At 49.3% G+C, this 21,333-nt stretch overlaps 1 protein-coding gene across 1 annotated transcript; it reads left to right on the plus strand.

The window, feature by feature from the left end:
• The first annotated feature begins 342 nt into the window (after positions 1 to 342).
• Positions 343 to 20,583, plus strand: srd5a2a (steroid-5-alpha-reductase, alpha polypeptide 2a). Its single transcript, XM_056279639.1, has 5 exons — positions 343 to 739; positions 15,639 to 15,802; positions 15,917 to 16,018; positions 18,311 to 18,461; positions 20,208 to 20,583. The coding sequence occupies exons 1-5, from the start codon at positions 465 to 467 to the stop codon at positions 20,272 to 20,274; spliced, it is 759 nt and encodes a 252-aa protein (XP_056135614.1). The 5' UTR covers positions 343 to 464; the 3' UTR covers positions 20,275 to 20,583.
• The last annotated feature ends 750 nt before the right edge of the window (positions 20,584 to 21,333 follow it).

The raw sequence follows: 21,333 nt of genomic DNA on the forward strand, positions 1-21,333 counted from the left end.
TATATGTATACACACACACACACACACACACACACACACATATATATATGTGTGTGTGTGTGTATATATATATATATATATATATATATATATATATATATATATATATATATATATATATATATATATATATATATATATATGTATTCAGGCTATGTCGACTGGTCTGTGTAGACTGGTCTATGTCGACTGGTCTATGTAGAGGTGGTTTATGGTCGTGGTGACAGTTCACCGTAACATCTCCACCCAGTTTTACAGTGTATCTCCACAAACTGTAGCCCTCAGCGCCCTGCGCCTCCCCCCCACCCCCCACACACACACAGACACACAACTTCGCTGACAGCGAGCAGAAGAGCTGGTGAGTCCAGGTCAGTTGTTGGAGTTCGGAAGACGGAGAGGTAGACAGACAGACAGACAGACGGATATAAGAACAGGGAGACGGGTCTACAGACGGACAGACAGACATGCTGTGCCAGCAGCCCCTCGTGCACGGCCTCAGCTGCGCGATCGTCCTCGCGGCTCTGCTGCTGTTACTCCGGCAGAGACGCGCCGGCGCGAGGTACGGCCGGTACGTGGACCCTGGGCTGAGACGCACGTGTCCGGCGAGGGTCGCCTGGTTCGCCCAGGAGCTTCCGGCGCTGCTGGTTCCGCTGCTCCTCCTCTGGAGCTCCGCGTCTCCTCCGAGCTCCGCGGGGACGACGCTGCTCCTCTGCACCTTCTGCCTGCACTACTTCCACAGGTGTGTACAGACTCCCGGTCCTCCTCCACCACGACGCGCCACCACCACAACACACCACCACCACACACCACAACGCCATATATATATATATATTTTTTTTAATGTATATATATTTTTGTGTTATGTATTTTTCGGGCGGCTGCTGACCAAAGTTTTTGGCGAAGCAACTAAAAACGCGGCGGGGGGGGGGGGGCGCAGCGGCAGTCTCGCGTTTTACCTGCTGGACGGTGAAGTAATACTTGGGGTAGTATTGGTCGAGGATCAATGACCACACCGGGTTATAGAACTCAGGTTTAATCGTGGCTCAGTAGGCAGACGTAATAACCATACATGGTAGTGATGTAACCATAATAACAGTCCGGATAGTACATAACACCTAGTGTATTTCCAGTGGATATACATGGCGTTATATCACTACATGCCCCCTGTTTAGTTTTCAATTTTTACAGTATCAAAATACAAACATATTCAGAGCCCTCCTTTTGTGTGTGATTGTCTCTACTCATAGTGCTTGTAGTGAGCTGGTTTGGAAACAGCTCTTCCATATCTTGTGCGTACTTTCTTGTGTGTTTCACAGGTTTGGCTGGAAGAAGTTCCAGCTGCATGAGTGTCCCGTTGAGGTTCTGTGAAGCGGGTTCTTGCGCTCCTCAGTGCATGGGGGTGGTGAATTTCCCGCAGGTGGCTCCTGCCACGTCTGAGTTTGTTCCCATTTGATGTTTGCACAATGTAGCTCCTTGACTCATCGCACTTTTGTACGACAGTGGCTGGATACCAAGTCCCTTTTTCCTTGTTTAGGACAGATACGTGCCGTCCGGGACCGAGTGGAGGTAGTTCTCTGCCGCTGCTGCAGTCATGATGTTCCTTCATGTTTGCTGTTCTCTGCTCCAGGTGGAGTCGGTTTTCCTCCTTGCCCGGGTCCCCTCGACTCGGCAGCAGGGTGGTGACTGGCCTTCCGAAGATCAGTTCTGCTGGTGATGGTAGTTTACTGTCGATGGGTGTTGCTCTGACCTGTAGTAAGGCCACTTGTATGTTACCTCCTTGTCTCATGGTTTTCTTCACAATGGATTTGATGTGTTGCACATGCCTCTCAATGAATCCATTGCTTTTTGGATAGTGGGGTGAGCTTGTCACGTGCCTGATTCCCCAGTCAGCCGTGAATTTCTGGAACGCGTGCCCTGTGTACTGGGGTCCATTATCTGTAAGTATCTCGTCAGGCCTTCCAAAAAGAGACATGTACATTTCCATTTTTGGTGCAACTGCCCGGCTGGACACAGGCATGGGCATTTCATCCACTAGAGGGAACTTAGAATATCTGTCCACAATCAGTAAATACTGATGTCCATCGATCTCGAATAGATCAGAAGCTAGGGATTGCCATGGTTTTGACGGTGTGTTGTGTGGGTTGAGAGGTTGCTTTGGATTTGCATCCTGATGTTCCACGCATACGCTACATGACCTGCAGACTCTTTCGATGTCATCGTTCATTCTGATCCAGTAGACACTTTCTCTCGCCAGTCGCTGTGTCTTTTCGATGCCCTGGTGTCCTACATGCAGCTGTTAGAGTATAGAATCAGTCATGGAGTCTGGGATGAGCACCTGTCTGCCTTTGAATATGACTCCTGCTTCAACTGCGAGCTCATCTCTGAATGACCAGTACTCGCGTAGTTGTCTTGGTAGAGCTTTGATGTTGTCTGGCCATCCCTGGTGGATCAGCTCTTCCAGTGCATTGAGTCTGGGGTCGCTGGTGGTTTCCGTGCGGAGTGCGTCCTGTTTCTCGGGAGAGAAGTTTATCATTGCAACAGTGAGCATCTCTGGATCCTCGACTTCTGCCTCTATTCCGTCAATGCGCTCGTCCAGCTCGATGTTGCTGTTGTTCTCAGGGTTGGGTAGTCGGCTGAGTGTGTCTGCCAGGACCATCTGGTTTCCTGGTCGATACGTGACCTCGTAGTTGTATCCTTGTGTTTTTATCAGCATTCGCTGAAGCCGTGGCGGGGCGGCATGCAGTGGCTTTGTGCATATGGTAACGAGGGGTTTGTGGTCTGTAACTACAATGAATGACTTCCCATACAGGTAGGTATGGTATCGCTGCATTCCATAGACTATGGCCAGCATTTCTCGCTCTATGTTGCTGTACCTGGATTGGCAGTCGTCCATTGTCTTTGAGCCAAAAGCTATGGGCTTTTGTTCTGCACTAATGCCACGCCCAGTCCTTTCTGTGATGCATCGACCTCAAGTGTCAGAGGTGTGCTTGGATCATAGTACTTCAGGCAGTCATGTTCGTTGATAACTGATTTCAGGTCCTCAAAGCTCTTTTGGTGGTCAGTGTCCCATGTCCAAGGCACGTCACTTTTCAGCAGCACCCTCAGTGTGTGTGCTTTGTCTGCGAACTTTGGGATGTAGGGTGACAGGTAGGTCAGCATCCCCAAGAATCTGCTCAGTTCATCTTTGTTCTGGGGTGTCGGCATTTTCTGGATGTCCCTGATTTTGGCTGGGTTAGGTTTGATACCTTTGTCTGTGTACAGGTTGCCAAAGAATGAGATGCTTGTCTGTTTGATTGTGCACTTGTCACTGTTGAACACAATACCTGTCTTGGCTGCTCTCTCCATCAGGTTGGTCAGGTTCCTGTCATGCTCCTCTTCGCTTGCTCCGTAGACTGCGATATCATCGGCTATGCTGACGACACCGTCGAGCCCCTCCAGGATTTGGCCCATCTTTGCCTGGAAGAGATCTTGAGAGACACTGAGACCAAATGGCAAACATTTCCAGCAGTATCTACCAAATGGAGTTCGGAATGTGGTTAGCAGTTGTGACTCTTCCTCTAGGTGTATTGACCAATATCCAGCTTTTGCGTCAAGTTTGCTGAATATTTTTGCATTTGCAGACTTTGGGTTCAGTTCCTCCACAGTAGGAAGCTTGTGTGGGCATCTCCTAAGGCTGGCATTAAGCTTTTGGGGGTCTAAGCATATGCGAAGGGAACCGTCTTTCTTTGTGCTGTATGCCAGACTCGAGCACCAGTCTGTGTGCTGTTCTACTTTTCTTAACACATCTTGTTTGACTAGGTTATTCAGTTCATCTTTCAGTTTGTCTTTGATGTGAATGCTGCACTTACGTGGTGGGTCTATGAATGGTTCAGCATCCTTTTTCAGGAAGAGCTTGGCCTTTCCACTGAAGTTGCCAATTTTGTCAAACTGGTCTGGGTATGCTCTCTTTAGGTCTGCACTGTTAGATATGGTCATTTTGGGTTTTGTCTGTCTTGTGTTGACTTTTTTCTGGTTTGCATGTCCTTTCTCGGTCACTGCATCTACATTGACAGTCACTAGGTTTAACAGTTCACATGTTGGCAGCCCAACTATGGCTGGCCCTGGTACGTCTACAACATAGAACTTTGCATTGATCCCTTTGGATTCTTTGTACTGGCATGGAATGCCAATGGTGCCTAGGCAGGGGATGGCGTGACCACTGTATGCAGATAGCCTCCTGTTGGTTTTTTTCAGTCGTTTCTGGGTGCATGCATTTTCACCGTACATCTGCTTGAAGGTACGCAATGGGAGTGTGTTGCCTGACGCACCTGTGTCTATCTTCAGACGTAGTGTGTATCCACGACCAGGTGGGTCAGGTGGTGTCACCTTCAGGACTGTGTACGCCTCCTCTCTGGCCGGCTTGCTGTCTATGCTATGCATGCACTTTTCACTGATAGTTATGGAGTGGAACTGTTTCTAGTAACTACTTTCGTTCTCACTGTCTGTTTCACTGCTACTCTCTACAGCATGTATGCGAGTCCTGCTCTGTTGCTTTTTGTCCATATAGGTTTTGCGCTTGTGCTGTTTGTCTTGTGGTGTGTGGGACTTACTTCCCCCGCTCCTGCTCTGGCTGGAGTGTTCCTGGCGCTCTCGTTTGGCCTTCCTGCAGCACCGCTCCCAGTGACCTTTTGCACCACACGCATTGCATTCATCATCATATGCAGGACATCGACGTGGTTTGTGGCTTCTCCCACAGTTACGACATATGCGGTCCCTGTCCACAGCGTGGATTCTCTCATTGTGTGACAGGCTAAGTTTGTCTAACTGTTCATTGCCTGCTGTCAGGGCTTCATATTTTCGTCCCTCGGCCAGAACCTCTGCTCAGGAATATCCTTTTGGTTTGCTGTATAGATCATTCCTCAGGGCATCATGGGGAGTGCTCGCAATAATAAGCTCAATCATACACTCGTTAAGCTCTTCGTCTGAAAACTGACATTTCGGTGCTAGTGTTCTGGCTCTGGTCACAAAATCATCAATATTCTCATCTGGTTTCTGTCTGTGTTGCATCAGTTGCAGTCTATGGATTCTGAAATTTACGTTCAACTTCAGCTGTTTTTCAAAGAAGTCCCATAGTTTGGCGGGCTTTTTCTTTTCATCATCGGTGAGACCACTGGCGTTCAGTCTTTTTAATCCTTCATCTCCGATTCCACGACATATTTTCCTAGCTTGTTTAGCTGCGCCATATATTTCTTCATCTTCTAAATACAGAGTCATTTTCTGTTTATACAGTGAAATTGCCTCACCCAGGTCCGGGTCGGACCAATTCATCGTCGGTAGATGCGATGCCATGACGTCTCCTGTTGCTAGCTAGCTAGTTAGCTTTGCGGCTAGCTCAGCTCTGGCGCACTCTTGCTTGAATGATGACAGAAATTATCCACGGACAATTTTATCAGTCTATCTTCATTCTTCATAGAGAGTACTTTACCGTTGCCACCATGAAGTAATACTTGGGGTAGTATTGGTCGAGGATCAATGACCACACCGGGTTATAGAACTCAGGTTTAATCGTGGCTCAGTAGGCAGACGTAATAACCATACATGGTAGTGGTGTAACCATAATAACAGTCCGGGTAGTACATAACACCTAGTGTAGTTCCAGTGGATATACATGGCGTTATATCACTACAGACGGCAGCAGCAGTCTGCAGTCGCATCATCTCGTCTGGTCTTAGACGTCCCAGAAAACACACCGGACGGTTTCAGACGAGCAGCCAGAACATCATCATGGCGGGAACCCACTTCTACCGTCTCTGTGGTTTCCTTTATCATCGGACTCGCCCCTCTCACCATGCCCCCTACATGCTGCTGCTCCTGACCACCCAACGATGACACCGAACCAGACAAGCTTCTCAGAATGGCACGGTTGTCCCGGACCGTGTCGTCATGCTTTGCGAGTGTCAGTCCTCACATGTCCCAACAGACTTGAAGTTTAACAGATCTGCCAACATGTCGTAGACCCTCGGATCCATCTGCTGCAACCTCCTGAAGACCACACATCTACTGCAGCAGCACGCCTCCACATCACGCAAGGCCAGCCATACAGGCGGGTTGTTAGCCACCCCACCTTGTCATACGTAGAACACTTGAAACCCCGACTTACCGAGCCCACTCTCTGCACCAGCTGGATGGGGGCTTTGGTCTCCCGGTGCCTTCACTCCTAGCTTTTCCTCATAGGAGAAAGTGTGAAAGGACTGCCGTAGGATCCGGTCCACGATGTTTGCATCCATCATAATTCCTCTTTGCAAAAACTGCAAAAGATAGGATAGGAGCTAGGTTAGTAGCTAGCTAACTAGTGTAACCGGTTATTTTGTTGCCCGGTGCGGGATTCGATACGGGTGTACTGCTCCACAAGGCGACATCACTAACCGCTCGACTAATGGGTCAGACCCGTTCGCTCGGGACTAACGTGTCTTATTAGTAGTTTACACTAGCTAAGGTAGCTAGAACAACTAACGTTAGCCTACAGTACAGGGCTACTACACGAGGTCTAGCTCAAGAATGCCAATATAAAGATGAAAAAAAAGCTGAACAATAACGATCTGCACTGATTAATTATCATAATATTTACAATCTACTACTACTACTTTCGGCTGCTCCCGTTAGGGGTCGCCACAGCGGATCATCCGTTTCCCTCATAATATTTACAATACTGTAGCATATCCGGATTTGGTAACCTAGCAACGAATGGAGGTGGGCTTTTTGGGGGTGGTCTTTGAGCGGGAGTCGAGAGGAAGTGGGAGTCTTCGCGTTTTGGTCGGCGCGGCGAGCAGCTAGTGCGAAAAAAAAGCCACTAAAACTCACCGATTGAGCTGACATGGTGTCTCCGGGCCTCGTTATGGGTCGAAACGCTTCGATATATTTACAAGAACCACCCAAGACTGCTATAGGAACCACTCATTTATCTTACGCTTATCTCTTTCTTCTTAGCTTCCTTATCTTATCTTTCACCGCGCTTCGACTATTAGACCCTTTTACTGGTTGTAAACAGCGATGACGTAGGGGTGGATGCGCGCGCATCTAGGCAACGGAAGTATGGCGGAGTTAGCTAGTTTGTCAAACTGTGCAAGGGGATTGACGACAAAAGATCGCGAAAGTTACCTGAAGAAATTAACTTTGGCGAACGGCAACCGACTTCCAGATCCGTGTGGTATTACAGAGTGGCTGGAAGACGTTACTAAGGGGCCTCATATCCAGTGGCCAGATATATATATATATATATATATATATATATATATATATATATATATATATATATATTTGGTGGAGAAACCGAGCGTATACACAAGAGAGAAGCTGCAGGCATACAAGTCACTGGATGCTTACAGCTATGTTGTCTGGTCACGTAGAAAATGTAAAATACTATGACGTAGACTCTGAGTTTTGTGTCCTGAAATCCCAAGTCTTGCCAAGTCAAAGACAAGGACACAAGACGGCTATGTAGGAGGCATGGCTCGTCATAAACAAACCCGAGAACTACGTCCTCACAGCCTGGTGTAGCTGCATGGCAGGGTGAGTATTTGTTGTCGGCCTAGTTGTTGCGCAAACATCACTTCTGCTTCTGTTTTACCGTAATTTTCTCCCCTCGTCACATCTAAATGTGCCTTTCCCTGTAACTCAGTCATGATAAACGGGGCATGAAATGACCTACACACAGTGTCTTGTTGATTCAGAGCTCCAGCTGTGGATGTTATTCATCTGCAGTGGAAACATGCGACATTATACAGTAGAATTTACAGGCTTCTCAACCACAGCCTAATTTTGAATGAGATTAAGTGTTAATTGCAAGCCCCGGTCATCAAATTAAAACATATATTGGATAAGTCAATTTGTTTTATTCTGTCTTTTTCACATTTCAGACTTGGGTCATGCTGCAGCCATGCAGCAGCAGTGTTATTTAAAGTTGAGCTCTGTGTTAGGACGGGGAGGACAGAGAAAGGAGCAGTTACAGCTGAAGCATGTGTGTGGAAAGACCTAAGCAGGAAAGATGTCAAGTATAGCTCCCTTACTTGGCCATTTAATGAGTGGCTTGAGGACTATGGCCACAGCAGGTATCCAGCTCCGACAAATATTTGATAAGGTGGTTTTTGATACCTTAAATCTATAGGCTAAATCAGTATTAGTTAGGCCCAGCCTTAATTTCATTAGCACAGCCAATAGATGATCCTGTAGAGAGAGGTTTTGGCTAATTCTTTCTACACTGTCTGTTATTTTTGCACACAGCCAGTCAAAGATAACGGAGGTAAGTCCATGTTGAACTTAATAGTGGCATAGGAAAACGTAGAGTTCTGCAGCTCCTCTTTAAGCTTCCCATTTTCAGCCTGTAGTTTTTCACACTCCTGCTGCAGGTTGACATAGTCCTTCTGAAGCTGAGTGTACCTCAGGTTCAGATCTTCATATTCTGTCCTTGGGACTGGGACGTCCTCTTCAGCCTTAACAGAAAAGCCAACAGTTAGGATATGCCGGCACAAGCTCACAACAACAATATCTCCTTACCAGGACAGTGATCCATGCTGCTGACTTGTCCTGGAGTTTCAGAAGGAGCAGGCTGATTGGGTGGAGTGTAAACCCTTTCATCTCCTCTCCTTTTCCTATGGTACCTTAACATAAAACAGCTAAATTAATGAACAGCAATACTGATCAGAGGCCATATTACAGGACATTCCTAACTTGCAGATCCTATCTTAACTGTTGGGTTACGGTTAGATATTAGATTATGATTTGCTTAATACCAACTGGAGAAAAACCCTATCTTAGACATCCTTATCTTCACTTTAACCTTAACACGGTCAGTATTTGTAATACAGCCCCATTTTCTCAAAGCCAGCAGCTCCACAGTGCGCTGAATAGCATGACATGAAAGAGGGGGAAAGTCTCTCTAAAACCGTGAGGAAGTGTTGGGCCTTATTATTCTGATCTTTCCACCTTTGCCTCGGGGTTCTGACTTTGTTTTGTGTACTTAAACACACAGGGCACAATGTTACACAAAACTTGCTCATCAGGCACACATTAAATTAAGTGTTCTTCACTTATTCCAATATTCAGACATTAAAAAAACGAACATTTCCCCGTGTCAGACTCAACGGACGCAATCCAGTCCCTGATAATTCATCCTGGAGTAAACCAAATTCATATTAACGTTGAAAGTCCAGGTCCACTTCAACAGATCAGGACAGGCTACACTGTAAACTCCCAACGTTCAGTTTACTTAAAAAATTAGAACCCGATTACACCTGGGAAAAGTAAATGAACTCAGTTGTGTCAAGTTCATTTCACATAAAACCATTTCACTGGCACAGTTAAGTTCATCTGCTTCCTTTTGCCAAGTGTAACGGCTTTCTACTTTTCAGTAAACTCTGGGAGTTTACGGGTCGTACCATGTAAACTCCCAGAGTGGTGGTAGCTCGGGTGGTCGTAGCATGTAAACTCTGAGTGGTCGTAGCTCAGGTGGTCGTACCATGTAAACTCCCAGAGTGGTGGTAGCTCGGGTGGTCGTAGCATGTAAACTCTGAGTGGTCGTAGCTCAGGTGGTCGTAGCACGTAAACTCTGAGTGGTCGTAGCTCGGGTGGTCGTAGCATGTAAACTCTGAGTGGTCGTAGCTCAGGTGGTCGTACCATGTAAACTCCAAGAGTGGTGGTAGCTCGGGTGGTCGTAGCATGTAAACTCTGAGTGGTCGTAGCTCAGGTGGTCGTAGCATGTAAACTCTGAGTGGTCGTAGCTCGGGTGGTCGTAGCATGTAAACTCTGAGTGGTCGTAGCTCGGGTGGTCGTAGCATGTAAACTCCCAGAGTGGTCGTAGCTCGGGTGGTCGTAGCATGTAAACCCTGAGTGGTCGTAGCTCGAGTGGTCGTAGCATGTAAACTCCCAGAGTGGTCGTAACTCGGGTGGTCGTAGCATGTAAACTCCCAGAATGGTCGTAGCTCGGGTGGTCGTACCATGTAAACTCCCAGAGTGGTCGTAGCTCGGGTGGTCGTAGCATGTAAACTCTGAGTGGTCGTAGCTCGGGTGGTCGTAGCATGTAAACTCTGAGTGGTCGTAGCTCGGGTGGTCGTAGCATGTAAAATCTGAGTGGTCGTAGCTCGGGTGGTCGTAGCATGTAAACTCTGAGTGGTCGTAGCTCGGGTGGTCGTAGCATGTAAAATCTGAGTGGTCGTAGCTCGGGTGGTCGTAGCATGTAAACTCCCAGAGTGGTCGTAGCTCGGGTGGTCGTAGCATGTAAACTCTGAGTGGTCGTAGCTCGGGTGGTCGTAGCATGTAAACTCCCAGAGTGGTCGTAGCTCGGGTGGTCGTAGCATGTAAACTCCCAGAGTGGTCGTAGCTCGGGTGGTCGTAGCATGTAAACTCTGAGTGGTCGTAGCTCGGGTGGTCGTAGCATCTAAACTCCCAGAGTGGTCGTAGCTCGGGTGGTCGTAGCATGTAAACTCTGAGTGGTCGTAGCTCGGGTGGTCGTAGCATCTAAACTCCCAGAGTGTTCGTAGCTCGGGTGGTCGTAGCATGTAAACTCCCAGAGTGGTCGTAGCTCGGGTGGTCGTAGCATGTAAACTCTGAGTGGTCGTAGCTCGGGTGGTCGTAGCATGTAAACTCCCAGAGTGGTCGTAGCTCGGGTGGTCGTAGCATGTAAACTCTGAGTGGTCGTAGCTCGGGTGGTCATAGCATGTAAACTCTGAGTGGTCGTAGCTCGGGTGGTCGTAGCATGTAAACTCCCAGAGTGGTCGTAGCTCGGGTGGTCGTAGCATGTAAAATCTGAGTGGTCGTAGCTCGGTAGGTCGTAGCATGTAAACTCCCAGAGTGGTCGTAGCTCGGGTGGTCGTAGCATGTAAACTCCCAGAATGGTCGTAGCTCGGGTGGTCGTACCATGTAAACTCCCAGAGTGGTCGTAGCTCGGATGGTTGTAGCATGTAAACTCTGAGTGGTCGTAGCTCGGGTGGTCGTAGCATGTAAAATCTGAGTGGTCGTAGCTCGGGTGGTCGTAGCATGTAAACTCCCAGAGTGGTCGTAGCTCGGGTGGTCGTAGCATGTAAACTCCGAGTGGTCGTAGCTCGGGTGGTCGTAGCATGTAAACTCTGAGTGGTCGTAGCTCGGGTGGTCGTAGCATGTAAACTCCCAGAGTGGTCGTAGCTCGGGTGGTCGTAGCATGTAAACTCTGAGTGGTCGTAGCTCGGGTGGTCATAGCATGTAAACTCTGAGTGGTCGTAGCTCGGGTGGTCGTAGCATGTAAACTCCCAGACTGGTCGTAGCTCGGGTGGTCGTAGCATCTAAACTCTCAGAGTGGTCGTAGCTCGGGTGGTCGTAGCATGTAAACTCTGACTGGTCGTAGCTCGGGTGGTCGTAGCATGTAAACTCCCAGAGTGGTCATAGCTCGGGTGGTCGTAGCATGTAAACTCTGAGTTGTCGTAGCTCGGGTGGTCGTAGCATGTAAACTCCCAGAGTGGTCGTAGCTCGGGTGATCGTAGCATGTGAACTCTCAGATTGGTCGTAGCTCGGGTGGTCGTAGCATGTCTGAGATTTAGGATCACTGCGTCTCCGCCGACGCGTGACAACGTGCCAGTGGCTCCACGTTAAACCGACACCGACACGTTCGTCTTTTTCCTCCACTGACACCACCTCCTTTTCCACGAGACTGACGTCAGTTGCGTTATGGGCTCCGTCTTCAAGGCGGCGCCACGCGGGAGACGCGTGTCTTTGTTGGTTTCAGACCGGCGCGCTTGTCATTTTCCCGCCCGCCGCCCACGTGGTTTGAATAGGCAATGTAACCATCTGAGCGCACGTGGGCGCGGCGGTGTTGAAATGAGGCGTGGTCGTGTGCAGCCAAAAGAGACTGGCCAACAAAAACCTGGTCTGACGTCACCATGTCGCAGTGTTTCTGCTGCTGGAGGCATGGAGATGTTTAGGAGAGATGGCAGTGGAGTTTTTAACTAGATTGTTTAACACAATCCTGGAAAGTGAGAGGATGCCTGAGGAGTGGAGAAGAAGCATACTGGTACCGATTTTCAAGAGCAAGGGCGATGTGCAGAACTGTAACCACTATAGAGGTATAAAGTGGATCAGCCACAGCATGAAGATATGGGAAAGAGTAATAGAAGCTAGGTTAAGAGGAGGAGAGGTGATGATCAGCGAGCAGCAGTATGGTTTCATGCCAGGAAAGAGCACCACAGATGTGATGTTTGCTTTGAGAATGTTGATGGAGAAGTATAGAGAAGGCCAGAAGGAGGTACATTGTGTCTTTGTGGATTTAGAGAAAGCTTATGACAGAGTGCCGAGAGAGGAGGTGTGGTAGTGCATGAGGAAGTCGGGATTGGCAGAGAAGTATGTAGGAGTGGTGCAGGATATGTATGAGGGAGGTGTAGCAGTGGTGAGGTGTGTGGTTGGAATGACAGATGGGTTCAAGGTGGAGGTAGGATTACATCAAGGATCGGCTCTGAGCCCTTTCTTGTTTGCAATGGTGATGGACAGGATCAGGCAGGAGCAGGGGTGTAGCACAAAATTCTGCGCCCTATACATAAACAGTCTCTGTGGGCCCCTTTCCTCTTTTGTCTCTCACGCGTCACGTTTTTGAGTTCTGGCATACTGTATATTATTTATAATCACAGTACATTAATCTATTTGACCCTAACTTAGCCTAACTTAATCTAATTTAACCCTAACCATCTTCCAGTGATTGAAAAAAAATGTATAGCATCACTTCAAACTGATGCATCTTAGGGTACTGATGCCGACACCCATGATGTTTATTCCACAGTAAATGCCCACTGACGGGACTTGTTTGCAAAGTCACTGAGTCATTTTGCCCTCTCTCCCATTCCTTTCCTGGAACCCATGTTCTGCTTTCTTTGGGAAAGACGTGACTCTGCTTGTGCCTGTATCAGCAGTCACCCGCGACAGGTCTAGATGAGCTGCATTGAGAGACGCTCGTCAGGGGCGGACCAAACCATTTTGCACATTTTGTAAGGAGTGAGAGGGGCCTTACAGAGGGGTGCGAGGGGCCTCAGAGAGCCTCCACTATTTTCTTTAAGTCCCTCAACCGATGTGCTGAGCCCATTTTAACTGAAGCTATGACACTAATTAGATAGAAATAAAAAATTTGCAGACCAAACTTTTAATTCCAGGCTACCGGAGGCCCCCCCCTCTTCTGGGCCCTGGCAGATCCCCCCCACCTCTACAATGCTGCTGGGCAGGAGTCTCCGTGGACCAGGATGTTCGTTGATGACATTGTGATCTCTAGCGAGATTACGGTGTAGGTGGAGGAGAGCCTAGAGAGGTGGAGGTATGCACTGGGCAAGCCGATGACCGGGAGGCCGGTGACGCGGATGGGACAGCCGCTTGGGAAGCCGGGGGTGCGGGCATAGGAGGCAGGGCTGCTGCGGGCACGAGTAGCCGGGCTGCTTGAGACATGGAAAGCCAAGAGCTGGAACCTGGCAGTCTCGAAGGCCCAAAGGCGGGTGGCGGATCGAGATCAAGCCAAGCGTCGCCAAAGGCGAGTGGCGAATCGAGATCTGGCCAAGCGTCGCCAAAGGCGAGTGGCGAATCGAGATCTGGCCAAGCGTCGCCAAAGGCGGGTGGCGGATCGAGATCAAGCCAAGCGTTGCCAAAGGCGAGTGGCGAATCGAGATCTGGCCAAGCATCAGCAAGGTCGGCTGGAGGCTCGGGAACAGGATCAGCCTGGATGTCAGCAGAAACAACTGATGGCTTGGGAGCGGGAAGAGACTGGGTGTCGGCAGGGACAGGCTGACCACTGTGGAATAAGAAGGATCTCCGTCGTGTAGTGCTGGGCAGCGGAGACGCTCTAGCGCTCGGCAGCGGAGACTGTGGGGAACCATGGGAGGACAGAATGACAGGCTTGGGAGGGACAGGAACGGGGTTAATGTGGAGTTTCCACCGGAAAAAAAGCCAGTTCTTGGGCATACTCAGGGTCCCTCTTCCAGATGGTAGTGAGGATTTTAAAGAAGACTTGCTCCTCTCCGAGGAGAGTGTCCCTTGACACATTGAAATCCTCACAAGTATACGGCGGGTTGAGCAGATCTGCTGGGTCCATTCTAGGTCAGATCACACTGTCACAGGGAGAGCAGGAACAGGACCCAAATGCAGACAGCGGATGCAGGCTGGGATAAAGCAAGGCTTTAATGAACAACAGCAACAACAATAAACTGAAGAAATCGGTAGGTAATAAGGGTAACCTTTCTCTAGAATTCGACAATGAGCCGGAGCAACCAGGGGGGATATATATACTGCTGGGGAGCCAACCAGGGAAATGGGGAACAGGTGAGCAAAGCAGGGGCAGGAACTGAAATGGGAAGCCAGATAAGGGAAATGGAGAACAGGTGAGCAAAGCAGGGGCAGGACCTGAACTGGCAGGCCAGATAAGGGAATGGGGAACAGGACAGCAAAGCAGGGGCAGGAACTGAACTGGCAAGCCAATCAGTGATTAGGGGACAGGTGAGCAAAGCATGGGCCGGAACAGACATGGCAAGCCAATCAAGTAATGGGGAATAGGTGAGACTTGGAAACAAAATACAGAACAAAAACCCAACCATGACACGTGTCGTTATTAAATGTGTATGCAGGGCTGTCGTTTCATTTTTGCTTAACACAGGTGTTCAGTGGTTGGAATGAACCATGTGTTCATTTGGAATGAAAAACTTGGAATGAGAATACTAGTAATTCATTCATGAGATGCTAAAACCCTGATTTGCCAACAATAATGAGAGAAAAGAAAGAACAACCAGCTACAAAGATGGCATGCATATGGTGAAATATTCTACCATATAGATGGACAACTGCGTAGCAGAAAACTGGTAAAGACTAAGCCATCACTTTCTCAATCGGATTGCATGGAATGGAATTTACTGCGAACATCAAGAAACTCCACAACTGACCATTTGTCCACTTACGTGGCAGAAGGTTTATTGTGACCGTCTTCAACATATACAGCACTGTGGCTGAGGAAAAGGCACCTGATGTGACATGTACTATTAGTAGTAGTAGTAGCAGCAGTCAAATATATGGTGGTTAGCACTGTTTCTCACAGCAAGAAGGTCCTGGGTTCCAACACCAGGCCGTCCCAGGTCCGTTCTGTACGGAGTTTGCGTGCTTATCATGTCTGCGTGGGTTCCCCCCCCCCCCACCCCCACCATCAATAAGACATGCATGTTAGGTTCAGTACTCCCGCCTGCCTGTGCCCCTGAGCAAGGCAATGGAAAGAAGAACTGGAGCTGGTCCCCGGGTGCTGCGGTTGCCCACTGCTCCTATACAATAGGATGGTTACATGTGGAGAACGCGTTCACTGTAAGGTACAATGACAAAATAAAGTTTTCCTTTCTTCTCCTAAATCCCAATGTCGTCCCTGAGGGCTTCATCACAGCTCAGTTAGTAAAACCGCGATGAAGTAATCGTACTTTTGCCCTTATTTTATTCTGATTTCACAATTTCTTCTGCTCTTTTATTGTTTCTTATGTAAAGTGTCCTATCTTTGGTTTTGTCATGGCAATTTTCAGAAACAGTAAGAGTAGTTTGTTGTGGTGGCTGTGATGATGATGATGATGATGATGACAACTATTCTAACTGTATTGTTAATAGTATCTGAAGGAGGATTCTTTATTTCGCAGAACATTTATCTACGCTTTACTGACCCGGGGCCGACCCTGCCCTGTCCACATCGTCGTGTGCTCCGTCATCTTCTGCTCCATCAACGGTTTCCTGCAGGGACATTATCTGCTCCACTGCGCCCACTTCCAACACACATGGCTGACCAACTTCCGCATAGCTGCAGGTGAGGTCGCTCACGTGTGATGACACAACTGAGAGCTGGTGAAGGGAGCGCCGGTAGGTTGGCCGGGGTCACCTCTGAAAACTGCCACTAACACATTTCTGCTCATCTGCTCAGGGTTGCTGTTGTTTTACCTGGGCATGGCCATCAACATCCACAGCGACGTTATCCTCCGCAATCTGAGGAGACCCGGGGAGGTCGTCTACAGGATCCCCAGAGGTGTGTTGAGATTGCTACAAACTATCCAAGGTACAATCCGGTAGGACGTCGCGTTCGCTTGAAGATCCAGTCAGACAGATTTCACTGTGCAGCATGATTGTTGGGATTCAGGAGCAACTTATTGTCACTTCAGTCATGCGCTTGTGCACGCAGAAGAAGCGACGTTTCGTTTTTCCTCAGCCCACAGCAGTGCAACACAAAAAATAGAAACACATATCCAGAATTTCCCAAAACCACACCACCAAAAACATACAAAAATAGAGAGAACAAAGCACAAAAACAACAACAACACACACACACACATACACACGGTGAACAACACAGTCCAAAAGCTCCACCGTCCAGAGAGTGAACGCCAGCCAGGATGACTGTGGGAAGTGCCGGTCTGCATGGGCTAGCCGTTAGCTTAGCCTGCCCCGCTTCCGCGTCCTGCCAGACCGCCCTCGGTGCTTCCTCTGCGGGCACAGCTCCGGGCAGGGGCCGTGGTCCCTGGGCCCACCGGATGCAGCAGACCAGGCTCCCTCAGCCGATCCAACGCCAGCTCTCCCAGTCATTAAACGAAACAAATTAATCCGCCACCTTCCACCTTTTCATTCCTTCGCCTTCAGAAGTATTATCTGATTTAAGATAGGGAGAAAGGAAGCCACTTTATTTGGCATTGTATTGTTACAAAGAATTGTGTTCTTACAATGGAATTGTCTTCTGCAGCAGGAGCAGGGGGCAGCTGCAGCACCCGGGGACCCACTCTAGGGCTTCTTTCCACTGCCTTGCTCAGGGGCACAGACAGGACTATTAACCCTAACATGCATGTCTTTTTGATGGTGGGAGGAAGCCCACGCAGACATGGGGAGAACATGCAGACTCCACACAGGAAGGACCTGGGACGGCCGGGGGTTCGAACCCAGGACCTTCTTGCTGTGAGGCAACAGTGCTAACCGCTGGGCCACCATGATGTCATTTAGTACCAGAAGCTGATTGGTTTTCTGAGACGGTTTAATTGTCTTGACAACCAGGCGAAGAGCTGCTCAAGGGGCTTCAAATTGAGACAGGAAAATGTGGTTTCCATTGGACTCGATCCTCTGGTACCGTGCTGGTACAACTGCAGAGGTGTTGGCCCTCTCTGGGTCACTTGTTACCCACAATTCAATCCGCAACTTCACTTATTCACACTCAACACTACCTGCCTTCCTCTTCCTCATTCGGCTGCTATGATGAAGATGGAAAACACTATGCACCCTATCATTTATCCGGGCAAAGTCCTACCAGATACTACCCATTCAAATCAACCGCTATTGGCAGTCTGCATGATTTGCATGTTTGCATAAGCCTGGGTCTAAAATATGCCAACGAGAGTGAAAGTTGAGAAGCACATTTGCTTGCATGTAAAGCTTCAGAATCCTAAGACTCCCAGAAATACGTTGACCACGCGGCGACTGAGCTGCAGGGGCAACGGGACGACACAGTTCAGGACGTACAACAGGCAGTGGGCCCTGCAAGTACACCAGAACAAGACAGCACTCGGTGTGTCGTCTGTTGGGTTCAGAGTCCTGCAGTGGACCAGAACCGTTCACTGCAGCTGCAGTGAAAGAGTTCTCGGTCTTTTGCAGCACGGCGGCTGTTCCTTAGACTGGGGCGAAAGTGTGGAGACAAATTACGTGAGACTAATTATCACCAACTAAATTCTAACGTGAGAATTACTCTAGGTAATGAGAAATATATTCATCAGACAGGGCTGTAGAGTCACAGGAGGGTTTAACTCGAGACTGCAGTGGAATCTGACTCGTTGCCCCTAACACCAGCATAAGGGCGGCACGGTGGCCCAGCGCTCAGCACTGTTGCCTCACAGCAAGAAGGTCCTGGGTTCCAACCCCAGGCTGTCCCAGGTCCTTTCTGTGTGGAGTCTACATGTTCTCCCCGTGTCCGCGTGGGTTTCCTCCCACCATCAAAAAGACCCGCAAGTTAGGGTTCATACTCCTGTTTGTGCCTCTGAGCAAGGCAGTGGAAAGTAGAACTGGAGTGGGTCCCCGGGTGCTGCAGCTGCCCACTGCTGCTATACAATAGGATGGCTACATGCAGAGAACACATGTGGTTGTGTGCTTGCTTACAATGACAGATGAAGTGTCCTTCTTCCTCCAGATGGATGCACGGAATGAAAACATCTTGCCATATCAGGAGTGCTGCCAAAGACCCAAAGAGATAAATGGTGCACAGACTTGCAGATGCCAAATGAACTTTTTACCCCCCCCTCCCCCTCCCCCTCCCTCCCTCCCTCCCTCCCTCCCATTCTCTCAGGGGGGATGTTCGAGTACGTGTCTGGGGCAAACCTCTTCGGCGAGATCTTGGAATGGCTTGGCTACGCTGTGGCCACCTGGTCCCTGGCTTCATTTTCCTTCACCTTCTTCACCATGTGCTCCATCGGACCGCGAGCATACCACCACCACAGGTAAACCTGGTCCTCTCGGATCGGCTCGGCTTATCGATCACCTTCACTTTTAAGGTCACAACCCTGAAGATCATCGGTTCAGCTGTGCCCTGTGTAGGCGGTGGTGAGGTGGTGTCTGAGCTCCAGTCAGACTGAATGAGGGCCGGCAGGGCTGTGGTGTCAGAACCAAACCCGGTGGAACCTGAGTTGTACTTATTGATGCGGTGCTGTGTGCTGGTGAAGCTCTTCTACCAGCCTGTTCTGACATAGCGGCTGGTTAAACACAACAGCTCCACTTTACTTTGCTTTTCATTTTATTTATTTATATCATTCCTCTCATTTCCTCTCGTTTCATGTCACTTTGTGACTCTGTCTGTCCGTGAAAGGTGCTGTAGAGACAAGCTTTACTTACTTCCTTACTTCTTCAATGTCAACACTACCCGCCCTCTTCTTCTTCCTCACCTGGCTGCTTTGATGAAGCTGCATCTTTAAAGGTAGACTCTGTATTGGTGTAGGATAGCGGCCTCTAGCCAAACGAGCCCCACTGGGTTACTGCACTTTATGTGCTCTTGTTGTTTTAGTGTGGGCTCGTGCGTTTTGGTTGGTTGGTTGGGGGGAGGGGGGGAGGGGGCGGGAGGGGAGAATTTGGGCAGACACAGACGGGGGGAAAGCTGCCTCAGCAGGAAACCAGACGAGCTGGCAACCACTTTCACCATCGTATGAGTATTGGATGTGCTCCCCTGAGAAGGAGATAGGTTAAAAAAGAGGAGTCCCGGGGGCGTCCGGGTGGCGTGGCGTCCTGTTCCGTTGCCTAGCAACACGGGAATCGGTGGTTCGAATCCCCACGTTACCTCGTGCTTGGTCCGGCGCCCCTACAGACACAATTGGCTGTGTCTGCCGGTGGGAAGCCGGATGTGGGTATGTGTCCTGGTCGCTGCACTAGCGCCTCCTCTGGTCGGTCGGGGTGCCTGTTCCGGGGAGGGGAATAGCGTGATCCTCCCACGTGCTACGTCCCCCTGGTGAAACTCCTCACTGTCAGGTGAAAAGAAGCAGCTGGTGACTCCACATGTATGGGAGGAGGCATGTGGTAGTCTGCAGCCCTCCCCGGATCAGCAGAGGGGGGGCAGCAGAGACCGGGACGGCTCGGAAGAGTGGGGTGATTGGCGGGTACAGCTGGGGAGAAAAGAAAAGTGGGGGGGGGGGATTCACAAGTGATGCTGTGTTTGCAGCCTTTTTACTGTGAAGACTTTAACTTTCCCCTACGTTGGCCAAACCCAAAGACCTGTGGCTGTGCAGTACTGAGGTGCAGGGCCGTCACGGGGCTCCGAGGCCCTGTGCACTTTGTTGTGTTGGAGTGCAACAACAAAAGATGCTTTTGCACTTACCAAATATTTTGCAGTTATTAACATGACTAGTACTAGTAAATAGAAGGTGATGTGCAGTAAGTACGGCCAGTACACGTCAGACGGTGTTACTGGCTGGATGTATACGGCAGGAGTGTCTGTCCACCACCTCTCCACCTGAGCTCGTTTGTCTAGTCTGGTGTGGTTTGTTCTGGCTGTTCATGTTGGTGATAGACAGACAGCAGCTGTCTGGTGGAAGGGATTTTAAAACATACAAGTCACCGACAGTATACATGCTGACCAGTCTCCTCATGACCGGAGCTTGTGGAATTAATCAATCAATCAATCTCTCTCTGTGTCTGTCTATCTGTCTGTCCCCCCTCCCCCCCCCCCCCATCTCTCTCTCTCTCTCGCTCTCTTCCAGGGATTACCTTCACAAATTTAAAGACTATCCTCGCTCCAGGAAAGCCGTGATTCCGTTTCTTCTGTGAGGACCTGCTCCATCTGAGACGCCACCCTCGGCCTTCACAGGCAGCTCGTGCCGCTGTCGCATTTCTTCTTGTTTCGTTCTTCACGGAGTGTGGATGGGAAAGACGGGTGAGTCAGATGCATCGGATCCTGGTGTGTGTTGAGAGTACATAGATAGCGACGCCTCCCAAAACTCACCTCTATCACTCCTCTGCTCACGGAAGGAGGTGAAGGAAAGCGGAGACCATTGGAACAGCGACTATGAAACCCCGTCACCAACCATCTGAAACCCCATCACCAGCCATCTGAAACTCTATCACCAACCATCTGAAACCCCATCACCAACCATCTGAAACTCCATCACCAACCATCTGAAACCCCATCACCAACCATCTGAAACCCCATCACCAACCATCTGAAACGCCATCACCAACCATCTGAAACCCCATCACCAACCATCTGAAACTCTATCACCAACCATCTGAAACCCCATCACCAACCATCTGAAACTCTATCACCAACCATCTGAAACTCCATCACCAACCATCTGAAACTCTATCACCAACCATCTGAAACCCCATCACCAACCATCTGAAACTCTATCACCAACCATCTGAAACCCCATCACCAACCATCTGAAACTCCATCACCAACCATCTGAAACCCCATCACCAACCATCTGAAACTCTATCACCAACCATCTGAAACTCCATCACCAACCATCTGAAACCCCATCACCAGCCATCTGAAACTCTATCACCAACCATCTGAAACCCCATCACCAACCATCTGAAACCCCATCACCAACCATCTGAAACTCTACCACCAACCATCTGAAACCCCATCACCAACCATCTGAAACCCCATCACCAACCATCTGAAACTCCGTCACCAACCATCTGAAACTCTACCACCAACCATCTGAAACCCCATCACCAACCATCTGAAACCCCATCACCAACCATCTGAAACTCCATCACCAACCATCTGAAACCCCATCACCAACCATCTGAAACTCCATCACCAACCATCTGAAACTCTATCACCAACCATCTGAAACTCCATCACCAACCATCTGAAAC

The sequence above is a fragment of the Lampris incognitus genome, chromosome 5 (assembly GCF_029633865.1).
Source record: "Lampris incognitus isolate fLamInc1 chromosome 5, fLamInc1.hap2, whole genome shotgun sequence".
In the NCBI taxonomy this organism is placed as follows: Eukaryota; Metazoa; Chordata; class Actinopteri; order Lampriformes; family Lampridae; genus Lampris; species Lampris incognitus.

Bases quoted from the DNA above. Each gene is read 5' to 3' on its own strand.
- srd5a2a (XM_056279639.1), top strand. From the start codon at position 465: ATGCTGTGCCAGCAGCCCCTCGTGCACGGCCTCAGCTGCGCGATCGTC. The intron at 15,803-15,916 runs GTGAGGTCGCTC...TCATCTGCTCAG, and splicing joins CAACTTCCGCATAGCTGCAG to GGTTGCTGTTGTTTTACCTG. The intron at 18,462-20,207 runs GTAAACCTGGTC...GCTCTCTTCCAG, and splicing joins CGAGCATACCACCACCACAG to GGATTACCTTCACAAATTTA.